The 21883-nt window shown below is 51.8% G+C and overlaps 8 protein-coding genes across 8 annotated transcripts; 4 read left to right on the plus strand and 4 right to left on the minus strand.

Annotated features, from left to right (window-relative positions):
* Nucleotides 1-318: 318 nt before the first annotated feature.
* On the minus strand, nucleotides 319-3098 carry PtrM4_076960 (LacZ, Beta-galactosidase-beta-glucuronidase; the record flags this gene model as incomplete). Its single annotated transcript, XM_001940654.2, has 5 exons — nucleotides 319-1083; nucleotides 1177-1412; nucleotides 1462-1579; nucleotides 1641-2901; nucleotides 2956-3098. The coding sequence occupies 5 exons, from the start codon at nucleotides 3096-3098 to the stop codon at nucleotides 319-321; spliced, it is 2523 nt and encodes an 840-aa protein (XP_001940689.1).
* Nucleotides 3099-3889: 791 nt separating this feature from the next.
* On the minus strand, nucleotides 3890-5112 carry PtrM4_076970 (thaumatin family protein; the record flags this gene model as incomplete). Its single annotated transcript, XM_001940655.2, has 3 exons — nucleotides 3890-4176; nucleotides 4227-4758; nucleotides 4804-5112. 3 exons carry the CDS (start codon nucleotides 5110-5112, stop codon nucleotides 3890-3892), a joined length of 1128 nt encoding a protein of 375 aa, XP_001940690.1.
* A 1517-nt stretch (nucleotides 5113-6629) lies between these two features.
* PtrM4_076980 (Cyt-b5 multi-domain protein) lies at nucleotides 6630-7902 on the plus strand (the record flags this gene model as incomplete). Its single annotated transcript, XM_001940656.2, has 3 exons — nucleotides 6630-7405; nucleotides 7455-7703; nucleotides 7749-7902. 3 exons carry the CDS (start codon nucleotides 6630-6632, stop codon nucleotides 7900-7902), a joined length of 1179 nt encoding a protein of 392 aa, XP_001940691.1.
* A 530-nt stretch (nucleotides 7903-8432) lies between these two features.
* On the plus strand, nucleotides 8433-10298 carry PtrM4_076990 (RNA-binding protein (RRM domain); the record flags this gene model as incomplete). The annotated part of the gene is made up of 4 exons (XM_066106249.1): nucleotides 8433-9088; nucleotides 9145-9462; nucleotides 9514-9981; nucleotides 10028-10298. The coding sequence occupies 4 exons, from the start codon at nucleotides 8433-8435 to the stop codon at nucleotides 10296-10298; spliced, it is 1713 nt and encodes a 570-aa protein (XP_065963187.1).
* A 2371-nt stretch (nucleotides 10299-12669) lies between these two features.
* On the plus strand, nucleotides 12670-13932 carry PtrM4_077000 (TT-ORF1 multi-domain protein; the record flags this gene model as incomplete). The annotated part of the gene is made up of 3 exons (XM_066106250.1): nucleotides 12670-12699; nucleotides 12889-13572; nucleotides 13708-13932. 3 exons carry the CDS (start codon nucleotides 12670-12672, stop codon nucleotides 13930-13932), a joined length of 939 nt encoding a protein of 312 aa, XP_065963188.1.
* A 643-nt stretch (nucleotides 13933-14575) lies between these two features.
* Nucleotides 14576-16714, minus strand: PtrM4_077010 (uncharacterized protein; the record flags this gene model as incomplete). The annotated part of the gene is made up of 3 exons (XM_066106251.1): nucleotides 14576-15633; nucleotides 15931-16563; nucleotides 16609-16714. The coding sequence occupies 3 exons, from the start codon at nucleotides 16712-16714 to the stop codon at nucleotides 14576-14578; spliced, it is 1797 nt and encodes a 598-aa protein (XP_065963189.1).
* Nucleotides 16715-17630: 916 nt separating this feature from the next.
* Nucleotides 17631-18717, minus strand: PtrM4_077020 (LdhA, Lactate dehydrogenase and related dehydrogenase; the record flags this gene model as incomplete). The annotated part of the gene is made up of 2 exons (XM_001940659.2): nucleotides 17631-18154; nucleotides 18204-18717. 2 exons carry the CDS (start codon nucleotides 18715-18717, stop codon nucleotides 17631-17633), a joined length of 1038 nt encoding a protein of 345 aa, XP_001940694.1.
* A 988-nt stretch (nucleotides 18718-19705) lies between these two features.
* Nucleotides 19706-21688, plus strand: PtrM4_077030 (PotE, Amino acid transporter; the record flags this gene model as incomplete). The annotated part of the gene is made up of 4 exons (XM_001940660.1): nucleotides 19706-20368; nucleotides 20425-20627; nucleotides 20842-21419; nucleotides 21477-21688. The coding sequence occupies 4 exons, from the start codon at nucleotides 19706-19708 to the stop codon at nucleotides 21686-21688; spliced, it is 1656 nt and encodes a 551-aa protein (XP_001940695.1).
* Nucleotides 21689-21883: the final 195 nt, after the last annotated feature.

A 21883-nucleotide genomic window follows, 5' to 3' on the forward strand; every position in this document is an offset into this window, starting at 1 on the left:
AGCTGAAACTCTACTTGATTAACGTCTTCATGCTCCACAACATGTTTATTTCACTTTTTCGGCTTCTTCTTGGTTTATATTGACGTTAATGCAAACGAGCGTCACAATGTATACGAGACATTTCCCTGCCATCCTAGTCGCTCAACCACTCCTATGTGGAGCGCGTAAGCATGCGCTGTTGATATCTCTAGCGACATGCAGATTGCGTTCGCATACTTCCGGTACGTATGCAGTCGTCTTCCTGACGACTCTGCATGACCAAATCATACTCCCAGCGTCTGCAAATGTCTCCACTGTGCATGTCCTGCATGTCGGCATCTAGTCTTTGCCCAGATACGTCCATCTCAATGGCTTGTCCTGCGGTCCCAAGCCCCTCACCTTGATGATCTGCTCATCTCCAGGGACTAGGTCTATCGCGCTGTCATGTACGAGAACACCCGAGCGCTCCTCGAACACGAGGCCCTTGGTGGGTTTCTGTGCTCTGACGACGATAGTTTCTCCGCGGGGTATGACTTCCACACCGCGGTCGTCAAAGTCGAGGTACTTGAGAGGTTGTGGCCAGTCGACATCTCGGGAGACAATCTCGCCATCAACCCATATGCGTACGGCTAGGACGTGCGGCTGCTCGTTCCGGTTGTCGATCGTACCTGAGAGAACGTCGGTTGTGCCGTTCGGAACGAGCCTGATATCCTTCTTGACGATCTTCTCCTTAATTTCTTTACCGCTCTTGACGCTAATATACCGCAACTCAACGGTCGCTACCACCTCGTCCAACTTCTGGTTCGCAACCCAGACCTCGTAATCGCTGGTTGCCGGCACTCTTGCATGTACCACACTCCAATCAAAGTGCGCTCGTTTGACGGCAACAGCAATGGGAGCAAGGACTCTGCGCATCGCGTAGTATGCCGGCTTCTTGCGCTGGAAGTAATCGACAATAGACCACGAAGTGACTGGCCAACAGTCGTTGAGCTGCCAGACGAGTGCACCACCACAATGCCTGTTTTGACCCCACTGCCGTCGCCAGCCCCGGTAGCCGAACATTAGCGCTTCGGCCTGCGAGAGCTGTGTGAGGTGGATAAAAGACTATTCGCTGTTAGCACCTATACAGCCTATATTACGGCCCACTTGGCTATAGTCCTCGACCATGAACCGGGTATCCGTCGACACGGCACCTACCTCCAGATCCGTCTTGGTGCGGAAGTTTTCCACCAAATACGTCGCTATCCGCCGCTCGTGGCCGTCCGCCTTGTTGTGGAAGTCGATCATGTGGCTTTGCGGGTATAGTTGCGTTGGATCAGTGCACCAGTACCTCACTGTATCAATATGTGGGAATGCCTCCATGCCAAACTCGCTATTGAACCGGCCGCCCAAGGTATCGAAAATTTGATACTTCTCCTGCGTGCCGTGCCATACTAGGCGCATTGTGAGTATACTATATTTGGAGCGACGGGGATATGTTACCATTCCATTGATGCATGTCGCCCACTGTGGGGTTGGAAGTCTTGAGGCCGTCACCCCATGGTGACCCCGGATGATATGGTACATGTGGGCTTTCCGCGGCAACCACATCCGGTAGCAACTAGTGGTTGCAAAAATCCATCAGCGTATTCACACTATGATGGTAGTGGGTGCGCACGTACCTTTTCGTAGATGTATCTAGCAGGGAAGTCAGTCTTGAGCCAGCTCTCCGGGTCCTTGTCGTCGTAATCATAAGTCAAGCCATAGGTTTCCTGGACTTGGTAGTCCTCGTTATTTCCTGCATAGATGATGATGGAAGGATGATGTCGGAGTCGGGTGACGTTGGCGGTGCATTCTTCCTTGATTGATCGCAAGATGTCCGGAAAGGCGGGATAGTTGCCGCAGCCAAACATGAAATCTTGCCACACCAGTACACCAAGCTCGTCGCAGATGTCATAGAAGACGTCTTCTTCCCAAATTCCACCACCCCATATTCTGATCATGATTTGATAGCCATCTACCATGAGCTCGAGCCATCTGCGGTACTGGTCCTCGGTCACTCTAGGAGTAAAGGAGTCTGCCGGAATCCAATCCGAACCACCGCAAAACACATCCACACCATTGACACGAAAATAGAAGCTTTTGCCAATAGCGTCTGGTTCTTGTATAAGCTCACCCTTTCGAAAGCCGGTCCGACGTGACGTCTGATGCAACTTTACATCGTTTGCGAAGAGAGTTGCGGTAACAGTGTAGAGAGGCTGCTCACCGTACCCATGAGGATACCACAGCTTTGGGTTATTGACATGAAAGTCAACCGTGGCTACACCATTGCTAATCTTTGCAGTCTCTTTGAAGACCTGCTTATCTCCATCGAACACATCGAAACTAACACTGTCGGCGGACACTCCTTGAACAGTCGCAGAAACCGTCCCATGCACCGACTTCAGGCCACTCTCAAGCTTGTAGTCGACTCTCAAATCTTCAAATCTTGCCTGATAGGTTTCTAGTCGTACTTCGCGCCATGGCCCGCACGTGTTGAGGATCGGGCCCCAGTCCCAGCCCCAGTGGTACTGAGCCTTTCTTACGGCTAGCCTTGACATGTCGCCATTAAAACCGACCCATTTGTGTTCTGGATACATCTCCTTGATCTTTATGGCTTCTAGGCGCGCAGATGCGAACCCGATCTCCAAAATGTTCTTTTCGCCAAGTCTGAGCTTCTTGGTCACGTCAAGGCGATGTGGAATGAACATGTTGTCGCTTTCGAGAACAGTCTCTCCATTGATTCGGACAGTTGCGAAAGTATCCAAGCCATCAAACGCAAGGACATGCGTGGTGCCTTCATTTGCTTCTTGCACTTGAGGCAACTCGACTTTGTAGGTCCAAGCCTTGTCCGCCACCCATTCTGCGTGAAGCTCATTGAAGCCTAGAAATGGATCTGGAATTCTGAAATGTGTTAGTTTCTTCTAAACCATGCCTCGACTGAAGGTCGAAACGTACTTGCCAGCCTCAATCAAGTCCAGATGAACGTTGGTAGGTACCTTCTTGACAGGCATCCACGCATTCTTGGTCGCATCGTCGGACTGCTTGAATGACCATCCTTCTGACAAGCGATAGCAGCTTAGGGATTGCGATTTCGCCATGATGATTGTAAGTCAAGATGGTGGTGGTCGGCAGAACCCTCTGCTGGCTCTTAAAGGTGCCGGAACTGCCAATTAGCGGGGTAAGTACGACCGGGAACCCTCTTGTTGAATGACGCCAGGAAGGTTCTTTTCTAATACCATATGAGACGATTGACATGGCCGGAGCATGAAGTGCCGCGTTCAGCTCCATCGAGCTGTGTGTAGTACCATGAAACAGTCCCTGAAAGGCATACGGAAGGGACGCTCCGGGTCCAATCTGGCTAGACACGCGCCCGTTATGGGGCCGACGTCGCAAAAAAGCTAGCGGTATCAGCCGTCCGAAGGCCACGCGGTACAGCTAAATGCAGTGGACTGCAAGAGGAGATGTGCCGCTAATTCCGTGTTGTATGGAGTAAGTTAAGGCTGTGCATGCAATGTCGGAGGCTCGATGGGAGTATCCCGGATAGTTCAACCGCCCACATATGGCATGCGTATCGCAGCGTAAAACTTCGCAGTCTTCTATGTACTAGTAGGCTTTGATAGTGCGGACTACCGCAAGGTAAGAGTCTCTAAGGATTGTTAAGCTCCGATCTAATTGAGCTACATGATTGAACAAAAAGTGTTCACCACGCAGCACGTACGCTGTATGCATCACTATTTGATGTCATCATCGGTGTGAGATTTCAAAGTTGGCAAGATGTTCAAGGTTTATTGACAACCAAGACACAGGGTATAGAACTATACAAGCACGAAACAACAGCAACGGAGGTTTCTCCGCAGTCTATACATGGACAAGGGAAGGTGCCAGCCCACTAACAAAAGATGCGTGCCGAAGCTACAGCAGTCAAAACGACAGTAACTGTGAGCAGGGTGCGATCTAATCGGAAGGTGCCAGACGCAGCGTTTCTTCGGAACATGCCGCCACTGGCCTGTTTGAGACCCATTGCGGCTTTTTTGTCGACTTTGCCCTGCTGTGCTAATTGGAGCATCTCCGCTCTACTCGTCGAGAGGATTGTTGTTGAGCGAGCGCCCGGACAGAAGACGACTTCGAATCCGGCTCCAGAAGGGATGATGAAGGTGGAGGTCTGATCATCGAAGGCTATAGCATGTGTTAGCTACGCAGTGTTTGAACCACGAGGGAAGACATACCAAAGCTGTATGCATCTGGGCATACTGATTTTACGTTTTTGGAATACTCGCTCGGCTGACAGGCACTGGGCGAGTTGTATTGGCCAGTGCAACAGTCCTGTGGCTGGTTGTTTTTTGCGCATGCGGAATAGCACGGGTTGAACTGTGGGCGCTGGATGTTGTCGTCTGGGTAAGGATACACGCCATCTCCGGGCTTTTGCGGAGGGGTCTGTTGTAAGTCCCAAGGGCACCATCTGGAGATCTTATTCTCGTCTACATCCTGGTCGAAAGGTAATGGATATGAGGTGTTTGTGCGTAGGAAGCTGGGATACTCTGGGTACGGATTGTAGCCCTGCGGTGCAAGCAGACCGTCTGTACCTTGGCATGATGGATTGGTAAGGTTCGGTGGGATGTCGTCAAGCGTGATGTTCTCGAGCGGCTGGAGGACGATTGCCATGGGTACGTTGTAGCCATCGACCAACGAGATGTCGTAGTATGTGTGTCCGTCTCCGGCATCCAATGTGAACTCGGCAAGCGAGACAGGAACGTCGCCCTGGATATGTCAGCAAAGGCTTGCATGGGACATGGTGGCACATACCCCGACCCGGCAATTCAAGGCGCCATTGCAGTCGCCAGAGAGACAAGCTTTCCCTTTGCCTGAAGCCGAAGCCGATCCGTCATCGTTGAAGGAACAGTTCGTTCGTCCCCAAACCCGCCCTTGCCAATCTTCTGACACGGTCTGATTCTTGGACTCCCCGGGTTTCAGCTGGAAGCCGTTTTGAGCTGGCCCTGTCCCGGATTGTGTTGAGATGCCGGGCCAAATGTTGTCAGGACATTGGTTCGTGACGAGCAAAGGCGTAATGTCCAGCTTCCTGCGATTGGTCTTCCAGGGTGCCTTTTGAGCCATGTGATGCAACCCATCGGTTAGAGGCAAGCCGGCCAGTAAGAAAAGAACGGTACATAGATGTGCGACCGAGATGCGATTTATAGGCCGGGAGCAGCCATAATTGAACGTGGTGCTAGGCATATTTCAAAAGTGACTGCGCGCGCCGGATGCGCAATCACAATTCAAGGATTCGTGGTTAGAAATAGTTGATACGGTATAAGACGTAAGGATGCAGGCCGTGACTGAGCGTCGTGGTGAAGAGGATTTAGAGAGACTTCAGGGTGGGATCTTTTGAGGTTAAGGCTGGCTGTGAATATGGATGAGGATTGGGGCCTCGGCCCTGCAGCAGAATCAGGGAACATGGCGAAGGATTGGCCAACAATTGCTATGGTGAAGAAGTTGCTACTTGGTGTCAAGCCAGTGACGCAATGAGGTGTGCCTGCCCCTGGTGAACAAGGGTCCAGCAGGGCTGAGATACAGCCTCAGCCTGTCACGGGCGCCCACGCGAGCGTATCCAAGACGGTCGGACCGGCGCGTTAGCGGTATCTGCTATCTTGCATCTTGGAGTGCGGGACCTTGTTTCGGCAGTCTTTTACTGCTCGAGGTGATGAGCCATTAGACGGACGATTGTCTAAGACGGTCAAAATGAGTCATCGAGGTTGCTGTGGATGCCCAACCATCGGACAAGTCATCTGGTCCTGCTGTACACCTAGAGCTCGACATGCTATATTAGACTTTGGTTATCGTATTTTGTGAATATTTAGATAAAGTCCCAGCAGTTAAGAGCCGACTCGTTGTGGATGCTGAAGGAGTGAGGAAAGGAACATGGTTAGCACTAGCCTGTCGCACATACACCCAATATACCGCTTTGCGACAACAGGTCTACAGGAAGATAGTCTTCGCGCCTAACTTTGTAATGTACCCTGAGAGTGGTGGGATTGCGATGTAATCATGTCGTCGTCGCTCCTCGTCGGGGCCGACTTGTTCGCAACCATGGGACACCCAGTGCATCGCCTTGATCCTCAACAGCCAATCACAAAACCTCGGGCACTGGCAAGGCGAAAGGAAATTGCATCTCCTTTCCCAAGGCTGAGATTTCGTGCTGGCGTCTCGGAGACGGGACTCGGAGGTACGAGGCAAAGATGCCGGTCTCGCCACCATTAGCTGAGATCTGCGAGGCGAGTGCGAGTTGTTTTCTTGGCTCTCCTGACACTTGACATTTGCTGATACTGGCTGTTACCACTACATTTACTCTTTGGGCACGCCCACATATTGTCCACTTTCTATTCTGCACCCTTTTACCCTATACGCTCCTTCTTCACGGTACTGGTCTTGTCAGGCGCTTTAGTCTCCTTTCTGCAGGCTTCGATCTTCGGACTCCCGTATCGCCACCGATTCGGCACCTTCCCACGACGGCCTTTGATATCACCCTATTGAAAGCATACTGCTGAATACCCGTCCAGTCGTATTGACCTCGCGCTATACACATCACAGAAATCGCTGCAGAGATAGAAGGCTTCCTGTCTGCCATCACCACAATGCCCGGCCGTACCCTTCCGACGATTCCGACCGCTGAGGTGCGCGCCCACAATAACGAAAAGTCGTGCTATGTCACTATAGGGACCAAAGTCTACGATGTCACCGAATTTCTTGATGGCCATCCTGGTGGCCCCGAGTTTATCCTGGAATACGCCGGCAAGGATGTAGAGGCAATCTTGAAGGACGAGATCTCGCACACACATTCCGACTCTGCCTACGAGATCCTTGAGGAAAATCTGGTTGGTTTCATGGCTACTGAGCCTGTCATCAATGGCGCAGTCAAGAGCTCCAAGCCAGGAGACATTGTCCCATTGCCACCCTCCGAAGAGGGCACCGCAGAACTTAAGGGCATGTCACAGAACGGCAAGCCCCTCTACGCAGCAACCGGCATGTCGTCCGAAGAAGACCTATCAAAAGAGACGGACCCGAACAAGGACTACAAGGAGCACAAATTCTTAGACCTCAGCAAGCCCCTCTTGATGCAGGTCTGGAATGGCGGATTCAGCAAGGACTTTTACTTGGAGCAGGTGCACCGACCGCGTCATTACAAAGGCGGTGACTCTGCGCCATTATTCGGTAACTTTCTGGAGCCGCTGAGCAAGACGCCTTGGTGGGTTGTGCCTTCTCTGTGGTGGCCTTGCATTGCATACGGTACAACAGTGGCTCTCGGTGGGCTACAGTCTGCCCCAGTGCTGGCAGGATACTGGGCCTTCGGGTTGGGCTTTTGGACCATCATAGAGTACGTCCTACACAGGGGTCTGTTCCATCTGGATGAGTAAGTACTCTCCGTCTCCATGCACGCATCAGTTATTAACGCGAAGCAGCCATCTGCCTGACAACCGTGTCGGCATCACCCTCCACTTCCTCCTCCACGGCATTCACCACTACCTCCCCATGGACAAGTATAGACTTGTTATGCCGCCAACGCTTTTCGTTGTTCTGGCAGCGCCGTTCTGGAAGTTTGCCCAAACTGTCATCTTTTGGAATTGGTATGCGGCTTTGGCTGCGTACTGTGGCGGCGTGTTTGGATACACATGCTACGATATGACGCACTACTTTCTTCATCATCAAAAGTATGATTTCCAATCTCCTGTACATTTACCATGCTGACCCTACAGGCTTCCTGAATACTACCAGCAACTGAAGAAGTACCATCTCAAGCACCACTTTGCCGACTACCAGAACGGATTCGGAGTTACCAGCCGCTTCTGGGATAGGGTTTTTGGCACTGAGCTTGAAATGGGACCTACAAAGGTCATCAAGACTACGTAAGGCGGGGAATTTGAGAAGAATTCTGTTATTAGACATGTACGCTTTTAATCACATTGTGAAGACTGCATTGGGAGGCGTTCAAGCGGATTCCACAAGACCATTTTGGGTCGGTCACATCGCTGGCTTACGGATTTCCGACGTTAATGTCCTTCTCTACGAACACTAGCACCAATAATAGTAATGCTCACCGGATCACCCTTCCTCGTTTCTCATTGATTCCTTGTGCACTTGTGTACGTGACAGCGGCCAAAGCGCGCATGCACACGTGAATGCGGCTTCTAGCGTCACGCTAAAGGCAGATGCGTGCCAAGCCCCCGCCAACTTTTCAAAGTCGCAGCGGCCAGCCCAGCTCCCGTTCTCCACCTCACTCAACCACAACGAATCTGTGCGCAACAACACGAACAAGTACACGTTTGTTGAGTGCAGTCCAACCAAGCAAGCAAGGTATCCCTCAGCGATAGCTCTTAGTAGCAGCTGAGCATCCGCCCAACATCTCAATTGAGTCCAGCACCCGACAAGCAACTAACAACATGTCAACCTCGGCAGCCGTGGACGCGCTCCTTGAGGAGACTGCCCGCGAGATCGAAACGAAGGAGCGGGAGCGCCAGTCAAGCAGTGATGTGCGGTCAAACGATGGTCGCCGCCCTGACCGGGAGCGCTATAGTGTGAGCCGTCGTGACCGGCGTTCGAGGAGTCGAGACCGTGGGGATAGGAATCGTGAGTCTAATGGAGATAGGCGTCGGAGTCGCGATAGGGAGCATGGACCGAGGGATGGAGGCCGTCCTAGATCGAGCAAAGGTGCTGACACAGACGAAGACCGTGATAGGTACCAGCGCAGCAGGTCCCGCGACCGACGCGGAGGACGTGGCCGTGACCGCGGTGACTTTTACAGCGGTGGTGGGCGCCCGCGTTCTAGGTCGCCTCGTCCAGACCGCAACTACAACCGCTACCGTGAGAGGTCCCGAGACCGTCGCCGCAACAGCAGTGAGGAGCGTCGCCCAACTCGCCGTGTTCAGACGCCTGCAGAGCCAGAAGTCACCGAGGACGACCGCGATAAGCGCACTATCTTTGTGCAACAGATCTCCCAGCGAGCAGAGACCCATCACCTCCGCAATTTCTTCGAACGTGTTGGACCCGTTATCGAGGCTCAGATTGTCAAGGACCGAGTTACCCTCCGTTCCAAAGGGTAAGTACTCCCCATGTCTGCTCAAGGGAAAGTACGGATGCTAATATGCTCTTTAGTGTCGGTTACGTCGAGTTCAAGGATGAGGAGTCGGTGGCAAAGGCCTTGGAACTAACCGGTCAGAAGCTCAAAGGTGTGCCAATCATTGCGCAGCTTGCTGAAGCAGAGAAGAATCGTGCTGCTCGACCTTCTGAGGGTGGAGCTGCACCTGGTGCAAACGGTGCGCCTTTCCATCGTCTGTACGTTGGTAACATCCACTTCAGTGTCACCGAGGGCGACTTGAAAGAAATCTTCGAGCCATTCGGCGCTTTGGAACAGGTCATTTTGCAGCGAGACGAGGCCAATCCTGGCCGCTCCAAGGGTTATGGTTTTGTCCAGTAAGTGACTACTATTTGCTTTGCTTAGGATGTCCTCTAATGTGTATATAGGTTCGTCGATCCTGCTAACGCAAAGAATGCCTTAGCTGAGATGAATGGTTTTGAGCTAGCTGGTCGCCAGATTCGTGTTGGACTAGGCAACGATAAGTTCACACCGGAATCAACGGCTAACCTTTTGCGTACCTTCTCCCAACAGGCCCAGTCTTACCAGGGCTCTGCTTTCAGCGGAGCTGGTGGACGTGGAGCCTATGCTGGTGGAAGCGGAGGAAACTTTGATCGGACACATGCAAAGGACGACCGTGGTGTGAGCGGCGCTTCCGCCTTAGATGATACTGATGTGGCCGGCGTCAACTACAAGACTTATGACCGTTCTAAGCTCATGGATGCTCTTGCTCGCCGCGACAACGGAGAACCCGCTAGGGGTGCACAGCCCGTGATCAACAAGCCACGCGCCCCCATCGTCGACAAGCCAATGGCTTCCAAATGTGTCAAGATTGAAAATGCTTTCGATGCTGACGAGTATGTACATGTTCCTTTCATATGTATCTTTGCTAACATCTCCCAGGGAACAGCGCAATGTTGGCAACAACTGGGTCAAAGAGCTCGAGGTTGAAGTCAAGGCCGAGTGTGAGAAGAAGTACGGCAAGGTTGTTCACATCGCTGTTGATTCAAACAGTGATGGGGAGATATTTGTCAAGTTTGATTCGGTCACTGGAGGTGAAAAAGCTCTTCAAGGTCTGAACGGTCGTGGCTTCAACAACCGCCGCATCCGCGCCTCGTTCGTTGTGGACAAGATCTACAACTCCTTGTGGGGTGCTGCTGCAAGCAAGTTCTAGTCGACTGGTACGTAAGACGACTGTTGATGGGTACCCGGCTCTCACCCTGTCGAGTTCCCAGACTACTTATGTGTACAGCATCGTCTACAGCATCGTCAGCGGCTCTTGCAAGCGTTTCACACAGCTCACTCTTCGGTTTACTTCCATCGGTCACTCGGCAAGCTTTGAAACAATTGGTACGTATGCATGGTGTTCGTGGAATGGATACGGGTTTCCTACTTCTTCTCTTGTCTTGCTTTTCTTGGGCATAGGTCTTTTGACTGTGTCGGCGAAACGGATGGCGTCAGTTTCTTGACGGATGACATGGGTGGGAAATTGTTTCAGGTGGTTGGTGGAGTGAGAAACGGTTCAGATGGATGGAAGATGGATTATAGCTCACACTCAGGTGCAGCTATTTGCAGGAAAGTGTTTTCATCGGTACGTCGGTGATGGACCACGACCTGGCTCAGATCTTACACTGGTGTCATAGGCTCCTCACGGACCACCGCAACTCGACGAAATCGCAATTGCGACATGAATTAGGAAGCGGAGGACTCATGGCTGCTAATAGCACATAGGATCAGCTCGTCTCTTCCATTCACTGGATGACTTGTCTGCCAATAATCATGTGTTTAGAAACTTTTGGACCGTCCATACCCTGGCCTTGATGTGGAGAGATGGATGTGTGATGGGTGGCTTTACATTGCCTGCGGTTTGACCCTCTCCATTGCTGACCACCTCGCCTGACGTCGTGACAGGTACCAGTGGCTTTGCTCTCTTCTCATGACTAACTAGGACTATCGAACCCGTGCCTCTCCCTATTCCCGCGCATCCATCGCCACCTTTGGTTGACTACTTAGCAGGAATCTCACTTCACACTGCATCATACACCCCCAAAGAACAAGCTGTGCCAACTACAGTTCCTTAATCGCCGTCTCAATTGCACCGTTCCCTGTCAACCATGATGGCTGAATCCAGGGATTTGACTGGAGTTGCCCAAACATAGTCATGTGGATGTGGTGCTATCATTTGTATATGCTACATACAGCTACATGCACTATGCCTTACAAGGCGGGAGAGTTTGGCAAACATCTTTCCACATATTCAATGCCGTGAAATGGAGCCGGGCTGCAACCCACTACTCAAGGTGGCAATGCTCAAAATCGCGCTTCATAGACGTCTCATTGGCGTCTACTTCAAGCCATTGTGTAGACTGATGAGGAAAACTTTTCAATGAGGTGATCAGCATGTATTGGCGATATCACGTGGTAGCAGCCAAAAAACTGCATGTGGTATCACATGTACGTAAGATTGATTTATGTCCAACTTTGCCCATTTTGGTCAAGTCCTGACCAGTAGAACCGAGGGTTGCTTCTATCATCACCTTCTTAAAGGCACAGAAGTCTACCATTCTATCAGTTTGTTCATGTTCATCTCCAAGAAATGTGTCCTGATCAATGGTATGTCTGCTGATCTAGCGTTGTCAACTGGATGTTACAAACTCCTCCATTAACACACCTACATTGGTGTTGTTCTTGTTAACACTAACCTTTGACTTTGATGTCTATGAGTTAGTTGACTAAGTCTTCCATCTTAACGTCCTTATCTTGTCCCTCGTCCCCCTTCTTTACCTTGATTAAGGCGTTTCCACTTGCATCTTCTTGGCCCTCTACCTCTTTCTCATACATCCTATCCTATCACATCATCCTGCATCTCCCAATTCTCCGCTGTCTTCCTATCTCCCTTACCCATCTTCTACTCCGCTTGCTCACCCTGTTTCCCTAACCCCTCTACATACTTGTACCGAAAACTTCCTACTATCCCCTTACACATCCTCTCCTCTTCCCCACCGCCTTAAAAGCCCTCATATATGTCTACAGCTGCACATTACTCTCCATATCATTTGTTACCCCCGCCCTCTTCCGCGTCTATTCCTCCAGGAACCGCGTGTATTAGCATCGAACGTGGTCTTCGATGCATACGGGGCAGATGAAAGGTGTTGGTTTTGGCGCGTGAGATGGATGATGGAGTTCCGGTTTAAGGGTGTAGAGGGGAGGGGGGCTGTTGGGGTGTAGGAGTGGGTGGGGATACTAGGAGTTGTGTGCAGATTTAGGACTGGACAGAAAGATGGTGTATACTTGGAATACTTTGCATGATAAGACTTCTTCAAGTCCTTAGGCACCTAAGTACTGCCACTCGATGCGTTTTCTGATACGACATCTTAAACACACATGCATGTGTTTGACAAATAAGCTAGTACACCGGTAAATAACTCAAAGACTAGTTATGATGAAGGAAAGAGAATTCTGATTATGTTAAGAAATTCTGAATCTTTACAAATTCTACCATATAAGGATTTTTTTCCCTTTGACTGGATGTCCTTGAATCAAGCATGAATAAAGATGCTGCTACTGTCTGCCTTGTATAGAAGTGGACATCGAAGCGAGTGAAAGTGAAGGTGGCTCGGGTGGTGCTGTTGCTATTGTAAAAGCAAGGCTTGCCATTCACTTCTTCAAGTCTGTGCGCGCGGCCTTTATACCATTTTCGGTATTCACGCATGCAACACCAGTATTTCAACTTGCATCACATTCGACACCTCTGATTGCACTAGCTTGCGCCTGCGAGATTACAAGCACCTATCCCTATAAGCACCATCAACATACTTACTCAGCTCGACCACTTCCACAGCGCAACTAGCAACACTCCCGACAAGCAAGTCTTCCATATACCTGTCCAGCCCTCTCAATACACAAACTACACCACCGCAATAGCGAACTCAGCCCTCACAAACGCCTTCGTATCTAAATTCGCCACCAAACCCCAAACCACCTTCCACAACCGCATCCACGAAACCCTCAGCTACCCGAAAATCACAATCACCACACCAGACACAAACTCGTGCCTCAGCCCTCACACTGAGAACGAGCACATCCTCTCCTGCCGCCACGCCATCACAACCCAGACGCCAAACGAGGCCTGCGTCCCAAACTGCCACCACGTCGCCATGCCCGTCGCCGCCGGCCCAGGAAAAGAAGCCAAACCCGCTGATCACGTTTCCGACAAGGAATTCTACTGCGACGCCTGTATCGAAACCGCCAACGAAACCCGTATCCCCACAAACGTCAGCTCAATGGAAGCGAATCGTCTAAGGGTGTCTATGCGCAAACAGCAGGTGATGAGCAGGGGGAAAGAGACAAACTTCCGGAAATGCCATATAGCTATGGTGCTTAGCTCTGTATCGGTTACTAGCAAAGGGACGTTGCTGCAGGGTTGTAAACCGAGGAAGGAGGCGCATGTGAGGAATTGTGTGCCGCAGGTTGGGGAATTCTTCTTTGAGTGTTTGGAGGAGGAGGATGATGATGAGGAGGTTAGTGAGGATGAGGCGGAGGAGGCTGACAAGGGGCCGCCTCATATGAAGATGTCATCGCAGGCTGTACCGATACCTGTTTCAGCGCCACAGGCTGTGAAGAAGACGGGTGCGGTTGGCGAGAAGGAGACGCAGGGTGCGAAGCGCGAGCGGGATGAGGGTGATGCACAGGATGGCCGTCAGGGAGTGAAGCGGCAGAAGATTGTGCCGAAGGGTACATTGTCTAAGCCTACGGGTGCCGGGAAGCCGCCAGCACCTCAGCGGAAAGCGGGAGAGAAGTGGATATAGGTGTGTGAAGGACTTCGCGATCTTGTTATGATACCTAAAATAAATGGCTTGATGACCTCCCGGCTCAGACATTATTTCCCAGATTTGGGGGTCTGGGAGTGGTGAAGGATACCTGGCTGGGGCTTAGAAGGCGGCGTCATGATGTCTGGGATAGGCTGATGGACGACAGGCTTAGCTTTTCTGGGGCTGTATAGAATATTCTAGGGTGCTGTGGTGTATACTGCGGTAGTCTTAAACATGTGAAATGATAAGAACTCTGGATTCATTCTAAGATTGACTTTTACGTGCTGAGGAGAGGATCTTGCATTTCACATTGCAATACACAATCATAAAAGAGGAGAGTGTGATATATTACAATGATACATTCTATGGGGGCGTGATGCGACGCCATGGTTTATTGTGGTAATCACAGTACAGTGTAAGTGAAAAGAAAAGAAAAGGCTGTAGGCATACTCTGCTGCCATTACAAGCTGATTTTTCGCCGTTCATATGAAAAGTGAAAAAGGAAAAGAGAAGAGAGAAGAGAAAAGAGAAAAGAACCCCCATACCCAACCGAGCGTCCAGTACGCTCTGAAGAATCCTAACAAACCAGCTTTGTCGTATGTGCTACATCAACACATCAACGCGCGGCTCATGCCAAAGATCAAACATCCCCCGAACCCACCTCGTACTCATCTTCATACTGCCCACTCACATCCATCTCACCATCCCAATCATCCCACTCATCCTCACACCCCGCCGCACCGACTTCAGCAGCCAAACGAGCACACCGCTCGTCAGCCCAACGTTCATCCGCCTCGAGAGCGAGCTGCGTACCATTCGTGTACGCCTCGGTAAACAGAGCAGGACGAGAAGGCGCAAGACCCATGGCCATCGCCGAACCCACCGCGGGTTGAGTATCCGACCCAGACGCCTGGGTAGCACACAAAGCGGGTATGAAAGACTGTGCCAGTGGGGAAAGCGGCGGCGTTGGCTTCCCGTTTACAGCACCGCTGTTGCCAGCGAGACCATACGGGTTCCTCGATGCCGTGAAACCGCCTATGTTCGGTACCACAACTGCTATGATATCCTCGCCTGTAAACGGCGGCGGTGTCTGAGGAGCAGTACTACCACCCGCAGCCAGATTGTTCGCAAAGTGTTTTTCGTTCTTGCAAATCTCGCATACCTGCGTTCGCCATCGGACGCTGCGCTTAAAATTTGCGTCGCCGCACTTGTAGTGTAGCCAGCCGATCGGACAATCAGGTGTGTTGCACTGCACGATGCGGACTTCGTTCGTTTGCGCGGGTTTGTGGCAGATGCAGATGATGTCGTCTTTGTTGGGAACGCGTGTGAGGGAGGCGAGGTATTCCTGTTCTGAGACACCGGGGGCAGGGTTTTGGGTGGCTGGGGCGCGGCGGAAGACGGGAGCGAGGTGTGGTTGCGGTTTAGGTGAGGGCTTGGGCGGTGAGCTGCCTTGTTCGGGTGTAGTGCGGTTCGAGAGGTCGGATGGGACATTGCTGAGAGGAGATGAGTTGGAGTGCGCTCGTATGCTGGCTTCTCCGTTGCCGTCGAATGGAATGAGTGGGTGGAGATCTTGGTTTGACAGGTTGGGCGGCACTGAGCCGAGCCCTGATGAGCCATTTGCGGGACTAGTACTTGCGTTGCGCTTAGGTGTGGAAGGGCCTGCCTCGTTCACGTCTGTGGCAAACTCACCGACCTCTCCTAATATTCTCAGCATTTTTTTCGTTAATCTTTTCTCGATGCAGGACTTGACGTAGCTGCAGAAGGCGAGGGTATTGATGTCACAGCCTTCTCCACGCTTGAGAGAACTGAAATCCGGTATGCTGCCTTTGGTAGCACTGCTGCCTAGTTTTTTGTAGTCTTCTTCTTGTGTGTTTTTCTCGTGCGTGGCGGAAGCGGTGTGGTTGACGCAAGCCGTGGTTGGCGATTGGCGGTTGGGAAGCGGAGTTTGGAGAAAGGAATTAGAATTGGGAAGTGAAACAGCGATGTAGTTCGTACGCACAGCCAGCTGTGCAGATGTGAAATCGTTGTTGCGTGATGTATCGTCCACTTCTGAGAAGTGCTGTGGGCGCAACGGCTCTTTGCCTTTCACTGAGGAGCCTTTGAGACTGTCTTCGGCCGTACGGCCAGTTGCGTTTTGCGTGACAATATTGAGTCCGTCAATTGACAGCAGACGATGAACAAGCGAACTCTCGTCGTGTGTGTCAGGGCTGCTACTATCTCGCTGATCGTACATTTGAGCATTGGACTTTGGACGCAGAATGGGCGGCATGAGCAGCATGGGAAGTCGAGCATGAGCACGCTTGTAGGTCAATTCATCAATGACTTCCCAAGCCTCTTTACACCTCTTGTAAAGTTCTCCTAAGCAGTCTGTGCAGTAAGATCGCAATTCTTTAGGTATAAGTTTCTTGACATACTGCGTCCACACAGGATCATCCATCAAAAACCCGTTGCGGCGAAAAGAGGGCACAGCTCCTGGATCTATAAACACATCGTGAGCCTCTGTGAGTGTGCCCCAGTTGAGTAATGGTTCGACGGTGATGATAGCGATGCGTTTGGTCTGTTCCGGACAGGCTCGGTTGCTGCATATCTTCTTTGAATCGTCCTCGACCACGTAGATGAGGTCCTTGACTGCCAAAATTAGTGGAATTCCATGTTGCTTTTAAGGTATCGTACCTGTCATCGTGGTCTCGATGTATTGCACGTGCTCCGCCATGCATTGTGCATCTCTCCAGCGATATCCTTGAGTGGTGGCAGGAGGTTGCGATGAATTGGAACCCATGGCGCTTGGGCCAGACATATGTCTCCAGAGTAGCGTTTGCAGTTCACGCAAATCATGGGGTTCCATGTCGGGGTGAGGAGGATAGGCTCCCCAGGCTTCAAGGTGCTTGCGAAGAGATTCTCTATTTGTTTTACCGACCAGAGGGAACCTCATATGGGTACTAAATCTGTCAACCTGGCATGTGTACATACCGTGGGCGGCCAGCATAGACCAATCGAGAGCCATATTAGTGTGGAATAACTCGTCCTGCGAGTCTTCACGCGGTAGCGAAATGGTGAATGCACCGTGGGTGGACTGAAGATGCCCCGCAATCTATAGACCCCGATGCAAATCGTCGCGTCGTGGTAGTAAACAAAGCGCGACTGCGCGAGTGAGTACAGGGTGTAGGTGGTGCCAAGACTCCACCTCGCAGCAGAACCAAGGGTAACTCGACGTGGCGGGACCAGCTGCCCAACGGCTTGATAGAATATTGGTGTTTGCTGAAGTAGAATTTTAGGGCGAATAGTGGTAGCGACGGTTCACTAGTAGACACACGAGAAATACATGGATCCATTGAAGCCGTATACACGAAGAAGCGCATAATGAAATGGAAGCGAAGAAATGTGATTCCGAGAATTCGAAAGTGGGAAAAAAGACGTTGAGCTTTTTCGTGATTTGATACCTACAGTAGCTTACCGCAATACACCAGAAAGACGGGTAGTCTGCTAATCTGCTCAACGTGTTCGTGATGAGGCTGTCGAGCGATATTGCAAATTATGATGGCTAGAAGAAGGAAATTGGCTGTGAGGACCTTGGTGTCTACGAACGAACCATAGTTTGATCAAATGCCTCATATTCACACGTGGTGAGGTGTAATGCGAATTCAATCCAGACGCAGGGGCCGTAGCTTACTGTCGTTTAAGCACTTCGCCCTCGTTCATACGATAACGTTGACTGGATTACCTATCGCCCATGCTTCCACCGTTTCTTTCAACATATGTCCGAGATTCTTGACCGCCCTCTGGGAGAACCAAGCTAGATGCGGGCTCATGGTAATGTTCAAGTCCCTGGTATCTTCTTCCAGTAGTGGCGTATCCTCTGGTCCGCCAACAGGCTCGACCTGATATACGTCGGTGGCATAGCCGGCTATCCGCTTTTCTTTGAGCGCCTGCACTACGGCGGCCTCGTGCACTATGCCGCCTCTTGATATGTTGATCAAGACAGCATAAGGGTGCATCTTAGCGAGCTCAGCAGTAGAAATGAGATTTAGCGTTTCGGAGTTCCGGGGTAATGATAGCACCACAACGGTCGACTGACGGAGAACGTCATCGAAAGGAATGCGATCATCAGCCATGTTCGGTGCTGGGAGGCCGTCGCTCTGCAAAGGGGCAGCGGGCGTCTTGCGACTCGCGATCAGGACACGCATGCCCATAGCTTGACCTAGAGCCGCTATCCTCTTGCCTATCTCCCATCAGCTCTGGGACCCACACCCAAATTGGGATAAACGTACCCAGACCCCCATATCCGATAACACCCATGACTTCGTCTTTGCAAGTGATGGGGGGCGTACCATCCGGTAGACGCATATAGTGATTGACGCTGCCTTTGCTCTTCCACTCACTCGGCTGTGTACGCGTTATGCGGTCCAGCAACACGGTGCGCCGCCTGGCAGCAAAGTACAGACTAAGAGCATGTTCCGAAACGGCGTCGAGATTAGCGCCTGGACAATTCGTCACTCGTATGCCTCGTGCCCGGCAGGCATCAAGATCGATGAGGTCTGTTCCCGTTGCAGATACGGCAATGTAGCGCAGGTTGGGTGTGACAGACGGGTCAAGTGCTTCGGCATCAATCTTTACAATGGTGACGATTATAATGGTAGCATTGCGGATGCGGGCGAGAAGCTCTTCACGAGTGCGGGTAGAGTCATACGTGGTGAGGCTGTAGGTGACGGTGGGCGGGAAGTCGAAACCGGCAATTGGAAGGGGCTGATGTTGAGCTTCAAGCGCGACAATCTCGTGATGCATGACAACGTTACACAAGCCTCATATGTGCGACCGAATGTCACTCTATATGTATCTTGTTTTGATATCAATCAAACGGATTCCCCCCACCCGCCATCCGTCTGGTCGCCCCGGCCGGCATTGCCGCATCAAGACCCTCTCCTCTGGAAGGGCGGGGAAGGGACGAGCCTCGCGCAGGGCCAGCTGAACCAGGTCTGCAAACCACCTTTTTCAGCACCCCCTATCTGAAGGGTGCTTGGTCTTCTCCACCTCTGCCGTTGCAATTCCCTGTGGTAGCGACTGGTCCTGCAGCACGCGACCAATACGCCGGAACGATGCCATGAAAACGGATCGTGTGCCGAAGCTGGAAGTGCGCCAAGCCCCAGCTAGCTCAATGACACCTTCGGTCTCGCCTATTGGCTGCGGGCAGCTTCAACTGGATTGAATTGTTGCCAACGCGAATTGCCATTGCTTATTGCTCACCCCACACGTTCACCCCAGCGCGTATTCGGTACATTTCACGCAACAAGTTCAGTAACGTTACATTACAAGGTACCCGGCCGGCCGCTTCTATCGGTTCATCCCCGGCAGACCAACTCCAAGGCTTCCAGCTTCCAGCTTCTGCCCCACTTCTAGAAAAAAATCTCGACATGCAAGCGGGTTGCGGCGGAGCGCGGGTACGTTAGGGCGTGGTTTCCGCGCCCTCGGTGATTTTCTCGGCGCACTTAGAGACGCCTATCTGGGCCTCTAGCTCCAGCATTGGACAGCCACGTTCGGCATCCGCTTTGCCATCTGAAGTTGGGGTGGGTAGCCTGCCATTAGCCTTGTCACTGACTTGCCTCCAAACTTACTAGCCGCACTGGACCATGCGCCAACTGACGTGCCTCTGCAGCCCTTCAAAGCCTGCGCTGATCCGCCTGGGAGCATGTCACAGAGCTTTGCTTTGCGACAGCTATCCAGGTCCCTTTCTCCCCCAGGCCACAAGTCCCAGGACGAAAGCAACACGCCCCTCATGTCAGACTACCGGTACGCGACCCAGTCGGATGCCTATGCCGCCGACCACGGCCATGTCCTGCGTAACGGCGGCGTCGATACAGAGACCAAACTGGCAAACACCTACTCTGGAGAGGATGCCACCCGCCATGACCCCGACAACCTCCTCGCCGCCATGGGCTACAAGTCCGAATTGGTGCGCTCAAGATCTACCCTCCAGGTCGCCTTCATGTCCTTCGTCCTCGCTTCCGTCCCATATGGTCTGGCAACAACCCTCTACTACCCGATTGTAGGAGGGGGTCCTACCTGCATCATTTGGGGTTGGCTAGCTGTGTCGCTCATCATCCTCTGCGTTGCCGCGTCCCTTGGCGAAATTACGAGCGTCTACCCAACCAGCGGTGGTGTCTACTACCAGACCTTTATGATTACACCGCCCGCTTATCGGAAGATCGCCTCGTGGATCTGTGGTTGGTGTTTTGTAGTTGGCAACATTACCATTACTCTGTCCGTCAACTTTGCTACCGCCCTCTTCCTTGTCGCCTGCGTCAATGTCTACGAAAGCGCTCCCGGTGTGGGCATCATTGAGGGGTCAGCTTACCAGGTCTTCCTTATCTTCCTTGGCATCACACTCCTATGCAACGCAATCTCTGCCTTTGGAAACAAGTACCTCCCGTGGCTTGATGTGAGAAAACAACCCCTAAAACAGCTGCCGAACGCGTCAAACTTACAGACATTCAGACATTTGCTATTTTCTGGACCTTTGCTGGTGTGCTTGCCATAATCATATGCATCCTTGCCATTGCGAAAAACGGCCGCCGAAGCGCCGAATACGTCTTCACTGAATTTGACCCCTCAAACTCTGGCTGGGTTCCCGGATGGTCCTTCATGGTTGGTCTCTTACACGCAGCCTACGCGACTTCTTCGACCGGAATGATCATTTCGTGAGCCTCCCTTTTTTACTTATGCCCAAGCAACCTGAAAGGCGATTATCCTCAGCCCATATGCAAACCTCCCGAGCGACCTTTCTCCCATGCAGCCTTTTTTTTTCCTATGCGACAATCCCAAGCAACTTTACTCTCTCCATCGCGGCATATCACGTGTCTACATGCGGTAAAGTTTGAAATCAAGTCGACCAACTGCTAACGTATCATGTAGTATGTGCGAAGAAGTACGTGAGCCAGCCACTCAAGTGCCCAAGGCCATGGTAGCTACCGTTGCCTTGAACACTGTCGGCGGTCTACTTTTCCTGATTCCTCTGGTCTTCGTCTTGCCCGACCAAGCCATGCTCGCAGCTCTTGCCTCAGGACAACCCGTACCCGTCATCCTCCGCGATGCCGTAGGATCGTCCGGTGGAGCCATGGGTCTACTCGTCCCTCTACTAGTTCTCGGTCTGCTCTGCGGTATTGGTTGCACAACTGCCGCATCCCGCGCTACCTGGGCCTTTTCCCGTGATGGCGCCATCCCCGGTTACAAGCTATGGAAGAAGGTCAACCCCAAGCTCGATGTCCCGCTCAACGCTATGATGCTTAGCATGGCTGTCCAGCTTATCCTTGGTCTCATATACTTTGGTGCTGCTGCTGCTTTCAACGCCTTCTCTGGTGTTGGTGTTATTTGCTTGACGCTCAGTTACGCTGCTCCCATCTTTGTCTCGCTTTTCACGGGTCGCAAGCAGGTCAAGGAAGGCGAGTTCCATCTCGGACCCCTCGGCACTTTCTGCAACGTCGTTGCTCTTGGTGAGTTTTGGATTCATTACACTGTTGCTAATGACAATTTGCTAATACAATCAACAGCCTGGTCTGCCCTTGCAACCCCCCTCTTCTGCATGCCCACATTCAAGGCCGTCACTTCCGCAACCATGAACTACGCTGCTGTTGTACTTGCCGCCGTCGTCCTCATCTCGACCATCTGGTACTTTGTCTGGGGAAAGAAGAACTACGAGGGCCCGCCCACGCACGAGGATGCTGTCCTCGAAGCCAGGAGGGCTAGCGTTGCGAGTCGTTAAGAAAGTTTCAGAGTCACCCTCAATCAACATCAGAAATGAAAGAGAAAGGCTGTCGACGCGTGTGTTTATTTTTGAATGTTGCCTTCACAAGCGCAACTCTGATACCCACAATCCCATCTTATTTCACAAGAATGCTTTTTCGTGTGCCAAATCCGTGATGTTTAAACATTTCGTGACCCAAGCCCAAATCCCATA

This window comes from Pyrenophora tritici-repentis, chromosome 3 (assembly GCF_003171515.1).
Source record: "Pyrenophora tritici-repentis strain M4 chromosome 3, whole genome shotgun sequence".
Lineage (NCBI taxonomy): Eukaryota > Fungi > Ascomycota > Dothideomycetes > Pleosporales > Pleosporaceae > Pyrenophora > Pyrenophora tritici-repentis.